This window comes from Misgurnus anguillicaudatus, chromosome 20, assembly GCF_027580225.2.
Source record: "Misgurnus anguillicaudatus chromosome 20, ASM2758022v2, whole genome shotgun sequence".
Classification (NCBI taxonomy): Eukaryota; Metazoa; Chordata; class Actinopteri; order Cypriniformes; family Cobitidae; genus Misgurnus; species Misgurnus anguillicaudatus.
In genome coordinates, this window is record NC_073356.2 from 5,562,610 (window position 1) to 5,576,017 (window position 13,408).

The window sequence follows — 13,408 nt, forward strand, 5'->3', positions numbered from 1 at the left end:
GAACATTTCGAGGTCTGGGTGTTGACGACGTGATAAGCTAAAGCTACATATTAAAGTTACACAATCTTCAGGGTTTAAAGTCATGGACTCGGGTGTCGCTAAGCGTTTTACTCTGCTTGGTATTTTTCTTTATTTCGGAACTTTAGTGTCGGTTCAAGCGGGTAAGTCACATTTAGACTACATTTGTTTTTTGTTTTCTAAAACGAAAGTAAAAGTAGAACAGTAACGTACGCTTCCTCTAAAACGTGTTTTGACTTGAATTAACCGTTATACGAATTTATGACATGTACTTTATATGAAATGTGTATACTTTGGACGCAAAAAATACCCATACCAAAATTACAATCATTTTATTATAGTAAACGTAGTAAACATGTTTATTGGTGTGTTTTTATTACCATTTGTAAAACCACGGTTTTACGACAAAAACATGGTTACAGTTGCAAAAACATTAATTTGTGCGGTAACTTAGACATGTTTTTGTTTTATTTGTAGTAAAACCATGGCAAGATTTCGTAACGTTAGATACTTCGATAGCATTAGGCTACCGCCGTTAATCCGCCATGCCACAGAATAACCATTGACGTCAGTACAAAAATTAGATCCCTAACAAGATTGTGTTTTAACATTTTTTTATCAAACCACAATTCTTTATTAAACCAAAATAAATGATCAGAAAAAAATATGTTCTGTATTAAATTGTGAAAAATAGTTATTTCTAGTAACACATAAGGTAAAATAAAGGTGCTTTAGGATATTAAGGAACCCTTTTGTTTTTTGGGATGATTATTTAGTTAGTTAGTTACACTAGTAGTCTTTCAGAACAACACAAAAATGTTTTAAAGGTTTGTTTTATAGCTGTGGTTTAAAATTTTGATTTCAAAGCTGAACTGTACAATGTGCATTTTTCCAATATAAACCATCACAGAAATTCTAATGGTTATAATGGAAATTGTATTACATTTAAGGAACACGATGATGGTCGTGGGTTTGTATTGGTAATGTGTTTGCTAATAATTGTGTGATCTTATCTGTGAGAAGAAAGAAAGACCCCCAGCAGCTTGTAGATCACTTCTGGGCTTTAAATCTTTCAAAAATGACACAAACTTATTTTGTTATGGTTTTAACAGCTGATTGTTTATAATGGGGTTTGTCATCAAAAACATTAATTTAATGTACAGCTTATCTGTGTATGTTGTTAATAGTTTAAAAACAAGAATTAAAAAAAAAAGATTAAAAGCTTTTTTTGTTTTCTGAAATAAATGTAAGTGGCGCTCGCCTAAACAAAACACTTAGCAATTCACAGAAATACTGTAAGTTACCACAAACACTTTTCTCGAAACCAGCATTTATTTTTTCAAAACCTTTAACACAAAACCACATTTTTCAAACTAAATTCACAGAACCCCTGACTCTGCTAGCAAAATCACACAATCCCTTCAAAACTATTTCATCTGTACTCAAAATCAAACAAAGCATTCAAATTATTACACACATGAGTCAATAATATCTTAAAAAATGGAAAACGCAACATCCAGGACATCTGGTTACAAAAAAGCAGGTTTATTGTATAAACACATTTGACAAATACTGTTAAAAATCTGCATTATTATAATCACAAAGTAGTTCTGTAAATATAGTGTATACAGTAAATGGTAGGTTTTGAATGTTTGTATATGCAGCACTTGTTTTTTGTTAAAACTTTGCCAATTGCATTGTCTGTGGTGTCCTGCTCTTCCTCTGCCCATCAGACTGTTTCCAATCCATATGATTGGAAAAAGTTGTGATCAATCAAAGATAACTGTGTTGTTGTTGCATTTAACTTTTGCCTGCCTCTGTGTAGCATTTTGCAAAACACATGCATTGCAGTGTGAAATGTGTTTTATGGAGAGGTTTGTGTTTAGTTTTGCAAAAAGAGTGCATGAGTTTTGCAAACAGTATCTAACTACCTTAACCTGTTTAAGGTTTTTACAAAAGTGTGAATAATTTGACAAATGGGTTTAGGCCACTGGGAATTTGTTTCAGAGAATGGGGTTTACTGTAATATAAAGTTACTAACATGATCAGTGGCCTGGGTGTTTGTGGTGTTGTATAGTGAGAGAAGAACCAAAGAAAACCTTACACCTCCAACAAATTTGTCTTTAATGTCAGAGAGCATACGTGTACATCTAGCAGCAATACAACACTCCACTTCCTTGTTTACTCTCTATTTCTATGCACTTGTCTGTGCTCTACTGCCATCTAGTGGATGACTTAGAACATACTAATTCACTAATTCACAGAACTCAACAGTGTTTGTTGCTATAGGCAGGTAAGGTGGTGGCTGAGTGGTTGCTTACTGCACACCCTCAAACTTATATATGTATATATGCCCCTGTTTTTTGTATGCATTGTTTATCTATGGCAGTGTTTAACAAATCTGGTACTATACCCCCATCCAGAATCTTTTAGATGTCTCATTATTTAACACACCTGATTCAACTCATTAGCTTGATGGGATACATGTTAACCATTCTGGAAGGAGGCTGATGAGTTTAATCATTTGTCCATGATGATCTATTCATCTTATGTATCTATTCAGTCTATAAGACGAAAATGCACAAAATCAGGAAGAATGGAAGAAGCCAAACCGTTAACAATTTTATATACCAAACACAAATTTGAAAAAAAAAATTATTACAGGGCTCAACGCAAATAATTTTTTATACTGGCCCGTTCAGGTTTTCACTTGCCCTGCCAACATTTTTACTGGCCCCAATAAAAAAATGTCAGTGTCGGATATTTAAAAATAATAATTCAAAAGTCAAATATAATCGTATAAATATACAACAGACATGTTCCAATGAAAAAATGCTCCCAACTTTTTTGCTTCACCTGTAAACTGACAGCAAACAGTGCAAAATATTGCATTGTTTCTTTTATCGTGTTTTACTCAAGTAAATGTCTGCTTCCAAGATGTTAAATATATACATTGATGAAAATATATTTTAGTGACTGAGGGTGAAGCACTGGCCCGATCGGGCAAGTGACAATACTTTTTACTTGCCCGAACGTCTCTCACGCTTGCCTCGGGCCACCGGGCAATAGCTTATATTTACTTTCTGTAGTAATAAAAGGTTCTTTAGATTATAAAAATTTATTAAAATGGTTCTTTAAATAAGTATTATATAAATACATTTGACTGCTTTACATTGCGGAGACTCATTCCCTGTACTACATCTACACCGCTTTATCCAAACCTGTGAATCTGCCAGGCATCTATGATTTCACAGCTATGGGTTTACTGGATGACAGAGAGATTGATTACTACAACAGCAAGGAACAAAAAAAGATTCCTAAACAGGATTGGATGAAAGAGAAATTGCCACAGGATTACTGGGAGAAAGGTACCCAATCCCGAAAGAGCAAAGAACAGTGGTTTAATGTGAATGTCAACATTCTGATGGAACGAATGGGACACAATAAATCAGATGAGGAAGTTATAATCAAGTTTATCATGTTTGTGTATTTTATTATGTCTGTTATGTCTGTTGTTTTTAACTTTGAAACATTTTGATTTTTCTTTGTGTTAGATCATGTTCATATTCTTCAATGGAGACATGGTTGTGAAATTGAAAAACAGGGAAGTGAAGTTACATTCTCCAGAGGTATCGATGAATACAGCTATGACGGTGAAAACTTCCTTTCCTTTGATGATAAGAACTCGCAGTGGGTTGCCCCAGCTCCTGCAGCTGTCCCAACAAAGAGGAAATGGGATAATGTGCCCATCTTAAACCAGTACACCAAGGGCTACCTGGAGAAAGAATGTGTGGACTGGTTAAACAAGTTCAGAGAATATGGAGACAAGGAACTCAGAAAACAATGTGAGTAAATGAAGTAAACTTTTATCTACAGCAGGGGTTTCCAAACTGTGGGTGTTACAGTGGGATTAAGTAGGTTGTGTCCACATGGTTGTTGCACTGAATGACACTTAAATTGTTTAATCCATTTAATTACTATTACATATTACTGGGTGCATTTACAGCTATCAAAAATCTGCTTATTATAGAAAACAGCTATGCAGAAAACTACGTTTACAAGGGACTTGGAGATTTGTCAGGTTTCTTGCCGTTGGATTTTGAATTCTAATTCTTAGCACTGAATTTTTTTACATCGAATTTTTAACACTGAATTTTATTTTGCATCTAAATCAGACTTTTTTCCTAATGTTTCACATGGATTTTGTTGTTGATAAAAAGCATGTGGGTGAAAGGCAAGTTCAGGTAAAGTCCGCGGTGCGGACGCTGCAGATCAACAAAGATAAAAACTTTTAAAGCTAAAAATATAAAGCATAAATCATATGGTTATAGCCAGTTGTAGCCATTTGTGATTGTCAGCTATTCATCCAGCGCGTCTCCCCGCAAGGGATCGATGACACATCCAGATACAGAAGCCACTTTAATGTGGATAAATGTTAACGCGCTGTGTCCTAATATACTGATGATACGATCTGCCAGATGTGAAAATGTGAGATTTCGTATGTTAATGCAAATAAACCCTTTGCCTGAACTTCACTGCCTTCCCGTTTCAGCGTCACATGACCAATGGAGCGTAAATGATTGGCTGGATGTTTAATGATTTGATACAGGGATCGATTGCTTCTCCTTGGTTCCCCGGATGTTGACTCTGAATATTTTTACACTGAATTTTTTGAGACGTTGAATTATTTTGCACTGAATTTGTTGAGACATTGAATTTTTTTACACCGAAGCTTTTGAAACATTGAATGTTTTTACACTGAATCTTTTGAGACATTGAATTTATTTACACAGAATTTTTTTAGACATTGAATTTTTTTACACTGAATTTTTTTAAAACATTGAAAAAAATGTCATAGGCAAAAAAACAGTGCTAGAAATTCGATGGCTTTTAAAGAGCCAGTAAGATGACAATTTTAAGCATCCTATCACTATTTATCAGAGGTGTGGACTCGAGTCTTGTGACTTGGACTCGAGTCATGAATTTGATGACTTCAGACTCGACTCGACAAAATGTACAAAGACTTGCAACTTGACTTGGACTTGAACATCAATGACTCGTGACTTCACTTGGACTTGGGCCTTATGACTCGAGAAGACTTGCTACTTCACACGAAACCATGGGGAATTTTTTTTTCACACGGCCACGCCGCTCTGTGTATCTGCATCTGTGAAAAAAATGTGCACAACCTGCATGCAGAGAGCACGCGCGCTGCCTGCACGACAGCCAATCACTGTAGTCCCACGTTGGTTTGGATGTTGGGACCGTACCAGCAGTACAGCTCAGCAGTGGTGTAGTCTACGTGATACACAGGTACACGCCTTATACCCACTAGGAATTGTCAAGGAATTCCGTATACCCACTAAAAATAGCACGAGGATGCGTAACAGCATGGTTTTGTGACATTTCAAACTTTTAGTCATAGTGAAGCACTGACCAGCATGCTACAAATGCTACTTTAGCGGGTTGAAATGCATATACATATTAGGCTATATATTTGGTGTGTTTGATTTCCTGCTGACTGCGTGATCCGATCGGCATGTGAAATTACTATAGCAGCGCGAAAGTGACTGGGGAGCAGACCGATGTGGCGCCACAGCCAAGTGACAGCAAAGTACCGCAAGAGTGATTCCAGTTATCACATGGAGAAATCTGCTTTGAATCGCTCTCGCGGTACTTTGACATCACCAAGAGGTCTGCTTGGCGCCAAATGAAGTCGAACCTGCAGTGTAGCTGCTCACGCGACCCTGTAAACAAACAATCCATGTGAAGTGAACGAGTGCTGCAACATAAAATCCGGAGAGTTAACAACGCACATGGGAGTAAACAACATTTAAATCATCAGTCCAGTTTATTAGTTTATCTGGAGGTAAGGCTCCAAATGCAATAAAATAAGCCCGTGTTTATGTCCTGATGGTTTTTAGCTGCCTTCAGCATGTTTGCTTGTGCTTAGTGTTAAACTTTCCTTCTCTGTGTTCATTTATATATCTACGTTCAAGATGTATATGATCTTAAACTTCTGTTTGGTTTGGGTGTCTAATATTAGGCAATATGATAATCTTGTAACAATAATTAAGTAAAAGCCTATTTTCATTTTTAGACAATGCTTGTATATTATATGCAAATAAGCTTTTTATATCAAAGACTATGCAAATTAGAGTTAATTCATGGTCATCTTAAATGTGTATTAAATAAAAACATTTACACCATTAAATTACACATGGTAATGGTATCAATAGTTGTCAGATTATAGCTATTGAAAGAGTAATGAACAGTTGAGTAGCTTTTGGCCCTGAGTTAGATGTTAATTAACACTAAACTAGTCTAAAAATCAGTCCAGTTTCCCCAGCTGTAAATGCAAATTGGCTATTAAAGTCTTTTTTTCTCTTATAATAAACTGATATGTTGATAATACATTCAGTTTATGTGTTTATGAGTAAACTTTCAGAATGCTCTCAGTTACATGAATATCTATACTGTATGCATCTGTGAATGTAGTGGTGCATATGGGGTGTCGCGCTGGGACGAGTGAGCATAAGGGTCAAAGGGAAAACAAAAATCTAGACTACCACTGCAGCTAAGTCACTACATTGACATGGCAGAAGGACAGTATGCCCTTTTGTTCTGGGCACAGAACAGTAAAACTCTTCCTTCACTCTTTCAAGTAGCCATCCGAGTCTTGGCAGTGCCTGCTTCTAGTTCTCCAGTGGAGCGAGTTTTCAGCCATGGTGGCATTATTCTGCGTCCCTATCACGCACAAATGACTGACAGACTTTTGGCCAATTTGATCTTTTGCGAATGCAATGCAGTATAGAGCCTCCCTCCACCTGTCCACAGCACGCATTTTATTTCTGTGGTAAGAGGACTTGAAATGACTCGAAAGTAAAATGGTAGGACTTTGGACTCGACTTGAGACTTGTTGGCTTTGACTTGTGACTCGACTCGGGACTTGCCTCGTCTTTGACTCGACTTGACTCGGGACTCGAAAGCAAAGACTTGAGACTTACTTGTGACTTGCATAACAATGACTTTGTCCCACCTCTGCTATTTATAAGTCCCGGACAACAGGTTTAAATGCATGCAAGGTCAAAAACACTGTAATTTTCTCAAAATATAAATTTAAAATTACCCCATTTCTCGGAGATCCCCAAACGATTCATGTGAAGCCGTTCAACGACTCAAGTCTGCCTAAACCCCACCTTTCAGTAGCCTTCTCTGCTCTGATTGGTCAACTGACAGAGTCTCTTTGCACAGATCACAGATCAGTCGCACAGACCACAGATCAGTGGCACAGACCAACAATAGTGCAACATGTATTGACCTCGTGCTAACATGATTTACTGAGAAGACATTGTCAACATCAATACACATCATTCATCATTAATCCAAGCAATAAAAACGACGATTGAAACTAACATTTTACACTCATTTAAGCATTTATGTAAACTAACCGGGTCATAGCAAAACCGTAAGTGAGCATGCGTTAGCCGTTTGCTAACGTGACTCTCTGACAGTAAATGAACAGTTTAAACAAAGACATCATTCATCATTAATCCAAGCAATACAAACAACCACTGATTCTTCACAGCCAGACACGTTTAGTATATCCCTCCTTGAAAAAGTCTCCTTTGGTAGTAAAAACAACACAAACTGAAAACACAGCGTGAGCTGATGTTTACACACACTTACTAGCTGTGGGCGGGTCATAGTTTTCGTTTCTCCCGGGCAAGGCTGTAGGTGGAGATTAGTATCTCATGTGACGTGGATGCGTTCGTGTGACGTGGCAAATATCAGAAAGAAGACTCACTCCCTATATGACTCGTTTCATTGATTCAGAGTCGACTCCCTGCTTTAGAAGCCAATAACTTTATTAATCGTGCACTTTTTGGTTCAACTACTTTACACGTTGTTTACATTGATGGACAGCTACATGACACACTGCAATAAAGGTTACTTTCGGTTTTGGATCTGTGTGGCTCTTTAAAATTCAAAGTCTGATTTAGATGCAAAATAAAATTCATTGTTAAAAATTAGATGTAAAAAATTCTGTGTTAAGAATTTGAATTCAAAATCCAATGGCACAGTTTTACTTCTATAGTTTTCCCCCATATTTCCTTTAAGAATATTTTGGTCGGGCATGAGAAAGATTATACTTTGTGTAGGTGGTTCCTGAATGAAAAGTTTGGAAACCCCGATCTATAGCTTTCATAGTGCTATAACTGATTCATGAACTGATTACCTTTTTCTCAGCTGCACCAGAGGTTCGTGTGTTTGCAAAAAGGGCTACCGGTAACAAAAACAACTTGAAACTCACCTGCATGGCCACTGGCTTCTACCCCAAAGATGTGACTTTGGTCATTAGGAAATATCGCACATCTCTGCCTGATAATGAGATTGAATCCACAGGAGTCAGACCAAATCATGATGGAACATATCAGCTGCGGAAGAGTGTGAAAATTGCAGAGGATGAAAAAGCAGATTATGATTGTTTTGTGTCACACATCACCCTACAAGAACCAATAATCACCAAATGGGGTAGGCTGAAAAAAAAATCATTATTATTTATCATTAAAGAAAATACATTCATAGGATGACACATGATTATAACTTGTTAATTTACAAATGTAACACTTTCAGGAGTTGCATCACAAACAAAGTTTTTGCCTTTTTTGCAGATGGGAAATGCAGTGACTGCAGTGGATCCCTGGCTATTGGTGTTGTGATTGGCATTGTGATTTCTTCAGTTGTTTTCATTGTAGTTGCAGCAGTTGGCATTCATTTTTTCAAGAAAAAAACAAATAGTCAGTATTACAACATTACATATGACCGATGAAACAATTATACAGTAATCATACAACATGTATTCAAAATATATAATTTCTATATTACAGCGGCCTATTGAAGTGGGTAGGATGTGAAGTTCGTCAGAACATGTATGTAGCCCATTATGTGTGTGGTTTGTCATTTCAAAATATGTGTTTGGCGCATCGAGTGAACTTATGTGCATCACGTGTTCTGTCAAAATAGGTGCCTGCTGCAGACGCTTCTAAAGGGTTTATGATAAAAGAAACGTTCACGTTTGCCAGATACTCTCATAATCTCATGCGCAATCAGTAAGGGTGTGACGAGGTCTTGTGCGACGAGATCTCGCGAGATTAAATGTGTTTCGCGAGATTTCTTGTGGAGGTGAAATGCTGGCCGTTTCTCCAATAAAAGACTGCATCCTTTGGAGGTCACGATTAACAATTATAAAGTTTACTAATAATTTAGTTAATCGCAAATTGGTGTAATATGCTCATAAGTCACAATTGCGAATATAATGCTCAGTTAAAGGTTCTCTAAGCGAATTCACGTGTTTTAGACCATAAAACATTTGTTGTTACATACAGCAAACATCTCCTCACTATCTGCTTGCTTCCTGTCCACTGATCAAACTGTAAAAACAGCGATCTCTGTAGACAGCCCAGCCTCCACAAACTGCAATAATAACAAACTGGCCAAACCTACACCAGAAACCATAACAAAGTGTTCTAACCAATAAACGCCAAGAAGGATTTGGGGGTTGGGTTTGGGCGCGTTCATGAAAGCACGGAAGGGAGGGGGAGGAGTTAACTACGCTCAGTTTCTTTGAAAACACATTTCAAAAATCAACACTCAGATTCGCTTAGAGAACCTTTAATGATCTGAAATAAACCTTGATGACGTATGAAGGCTGCATATGCGACCTCCGGAGGAGGAGCTTTCTGTTTGACCTTTTTAGGAGCCAGTTACACAAAGCGTTTATGGCAGTTGCAGGCGCCTTTTTTGAATGATATTCTATGGGCAGGGAGCGTTTGCGTGCTGTTTATGCGCGCTGAGCGCCTTGCGGTTTTTGCTGCCGGCCGCAGCACGCGCCTTTGAAGGAAAGCTGAGAGCGGAGAAGCGCCCGACGTCATTCGCTTCTTTCCATTGTCCACTCGAATGAGAGGAGAGGCGGGCCTTACGTTGTGGTGAGGGAAGTTTACAGTTGCTTTGAAGAACCGGACTCCACTCGCTCACTCTCTCCTGCGTGTTTGTGCACCTCTCACCCTCAAACAAGGTCAGAGCAAGCGCCCTCTTTTTAAAGTTTCTGCTAATATGACAGTTAACAGCAAAAGAGCGCACGCTTCAATATTTGATTGACAAGACAGCTGACTCGGTGGTTGCTTAGCAATATAAAAATCTGCGTCACCCTGCTCTTTTTAAAAAAGGCAGTGCGTCGCGCCTTGCGTTTAAAGCACGGTGGTGTGATTAGCCCCTTACAGTGCATGCATTCTGTCTTTTACTGCATTTGCTTTTTTGTTTGGGTTTCCAAAAATGTTCGTTTGGGAACTCGTATGAAGTCTGAGACACGTTGTGTTTGTCTGTTGATCAGTGTCAGATGTGAAGTCTCAGCAGATTAAACCATCACAGAGTTTACATGATTTAATGTCTGCATGTTCTTGCTCAAAAATGACAATAGCTGTATCATTTCTATTGTAAAGAAATGGACGTATATTAAATATTCAAATGGATTTAAACATTGTTTGGCTAAAAATAAGCGTTTCTCCGTCTAAAGTGAAAATGAAGATAGCGTCCTCGAGACGAGTCCACTATCGTCCCCTGCAGGCATTTGTTATAATATATACATACTGCTTTTTATTTATAGACCACAAATGTAATGTGTTTGTTAATGTAATGTTGTTTAATGTAACTTGGTTTTAATACTTTATTTGAACCAATTATTATTGCATCTTCATTATTATGTCATTTTAAAGTCTATTGCTCACTTGGGTCTATTTTTATTACCCAAAAATAACAAATTACTTCATTATCAGTTAGCAAAATAATTGTTAGGGCCAGTCCTTGACTAGTTAAAACATTTAAAAATAACCTGATTTCAGTTTCTTATTCATTTATTTTATCATTGAGGGTTTCTTAAAAAGTGTAAAAAACGTCTCGTTCTCGTGAACCCAATCTCGTGTCTCGTCTCGTGGATTAAGTGTCTCGTCACACCCCTAGTAATCAGAGTTTACTGTTAAGGGAGTGTCTTGCATGTATTTTGTGAACGTGACCGTCTCTTTTATCATAAACAGTTTTGACGCGTGTGGAGCAGGCACTTGTTTTGACAAAACACGTGATGAACTTGGTTCACATGACGCAACAAACACATATTTTGAAAACACGACCAACACACGTCACTCCGAACACATAATATAGTGATGTGTCACTTTGATATTAATCATATTTTATGTTTGTGCCACACGGAAGAAATGAAGAGCAAGAACTCAGCGCCTTCACTTGCTGTTTGCAACTGCAAAAGAAAAAAGCTTCAGAAAAGCAAGAGTGCATTTGGATTATTGAGCTTTTTTAATGTGTACATCTACTGTGGATAACCAGCTTGAGAGTCCCTGTCAGATTAACCGATTCTCTTTTATCTCACCTATCTTGACGTTAAATAGCTAAGATAGGTGTACGCGAAAACAAGCTTGAAAGTCCCTGTCAGATTAACCGATTCTTTTTCTCTCAACTATCTTGACGTTAAATAGCTAAGATAGATGTACGCAGTAACATGCAATGGCTTATGCCTAGTATTATTTGAGCTGGTAACTATTTTTCATCATAGAAAGTTATGTTAACTCTATTAAGCGTTGTTTGAATCTCCAGAATCAGGTTAGCTCTCTTATCGGCATAGTTTTGGCCTCATCTGTGGCTCTGTTTGCATTAATGTGGTTTTGTTTTAAATACATTACTCTTGCAGTGGTTACGCCTGGCATCCACACTTTTGAATACTTCAGGATTCTGCTGCAGTGCAGACGTCCTAAATGGAGTCTTGCGTAAATTAAGTTACTGCCCACATTTGCTCGCTCCATGATCTCCTGGATCATTGCATATCCTTCCTTAATTCGTCAAGCCCCTTTCATGACCATTACGCTACTAAAGGATAACAATGACAAGATGCAATGACCGTTTAAACAATAACATGTTTTTTAAGATGTAAAATAAATCTTTGGTGTGCCCAGAGTACATTCAGTATGTAAAGTTTTAGCTCAAAATACCATATAGATAATTTTTATAACATGTTAAATTTGCCATTTTTTTTAGGGGTAAGCAAAAAATTTCTAGTTTTTGCGTGTCCTTTTAAATGCAAATGAGCTGGTGAAATGCAAACACTGAAAATAATGGCCACTTAGGTGGTTTGTTGAAATTATTTTCTCTCTTTCTGCATTAAATGGCAGTGCTGTGGTTGGATAGTGCAGAATAAGGAGCAGTATTATTATTATAACAAGATCCCCTTTTGACATCACAAGGGGAGTCAAATTTCAGTAAAAGCTGTCTGCTTTTGTCACTTGTAGTTAAACTCACACAAACAAGTATGAAATTCAACTGTTGAAGATTAACAGCAATTGTTCACTGTGTCTGCTTACATGCGCAAGAGGCAAGCTACAGTATAATTAAAGCAATGTAGCGGCGGCAGTGGCTCAGTGGTTCATGTAGGTTGTTTAAAAACCAGGTTAGTGGTTTAATCCCCGGCTCCACCTGACCAAGTGTCAAAGCTCTCATTGAGCAAGACACCTAACCCCACCTGCTCCCGACGAGCTGGATGGCACCTTGCATTGCTGACACCGCTGTCGGTGTATGGGTAGGTGAATGGGTGAATGTGAGGCAACTTGTAAAGCGCTTTTGATGGCCATAGGTCTGTTAAAAGCACTATATAAATGCAGTCCATTTACCATTTACCAATGTAAGCTAGCAATAGAACACGCATGCCAAGTGTGCATAAATGGTCAGGTTCGATCATGTAGTGTGGCCGGAGATCTTTTCTTAATTGCCAGTATAGACGATGATTTTTATTTTAGGGGACTGCCCCTTAAAACAGCTAAATAAACATGTCAGGGAAGTTTTCCAGACAAGGTTTAGATTAAGCCAAGACTAGACCTTAGTTATATAAGGACATTTGAGTAGTTTTTGCAAACATACCTTAAAAAAGCATAAGGATGTGGATCTTAAGTCAAAATAATGGCACTGATATGCGTTAAGATTTGTCAGTGCAAGTTTTTTAATTAAGTCAGCTCAAACATGCATTATAGTTGGCACTATGATAAGCCCTGTCAACCACCCTGTCTACTTTAAGACTTGACTGCACGTTTGTTTATTATTATTTACAATAAAGATTACTTCTGTACAAAGTCAAGGTTCCTGGTCTTCATGAGAAAGTTTTCAACACCACTCTCTCTTGAAGTACTTTGATATGTGGATCAAAATGATCTATCTTATCTACATTATTTAAACCTGTGGCCTCCTTGCTAAACGGTGTTTCACACTAAGCCACTGTGCTGCTCAATGCTCTAAGAAAATGGAAGAACTAGAAAATAACTATCACAAAATAATG

General features: G+C 37.6%; 1 protein-coding gene across 1 annotated transcript; it reads left to right on the forward strand.

The window, feature by feature from the left end:
• On the forward strand, window positions 1–13,205 carry LOC141349023 (zinc-alpha-2-glycoprotein-like). Its single transcript, XM_073858031.1, has 6 exons — window positions 1–157; window positions 3,194–3,468; window positions 3,571–3,863; window positions 8,269–8,553; window positions 8,694–8,819; window positions 8,910–13,205. Exons 1-6 carry the CDS (start codon window positions 83–85, stop codon window positions 8,918–8,920), a joined length of 1,065 nt encoding a protein of 354 aa, XP_073714132.1. The 5' UTR covers window positions 1–82; the 3' UTR covers window positions 8,921–13,205.
• The last annotated feature ends 203 nt before the right edge of the window (window positions 13,206–13,408 follow it).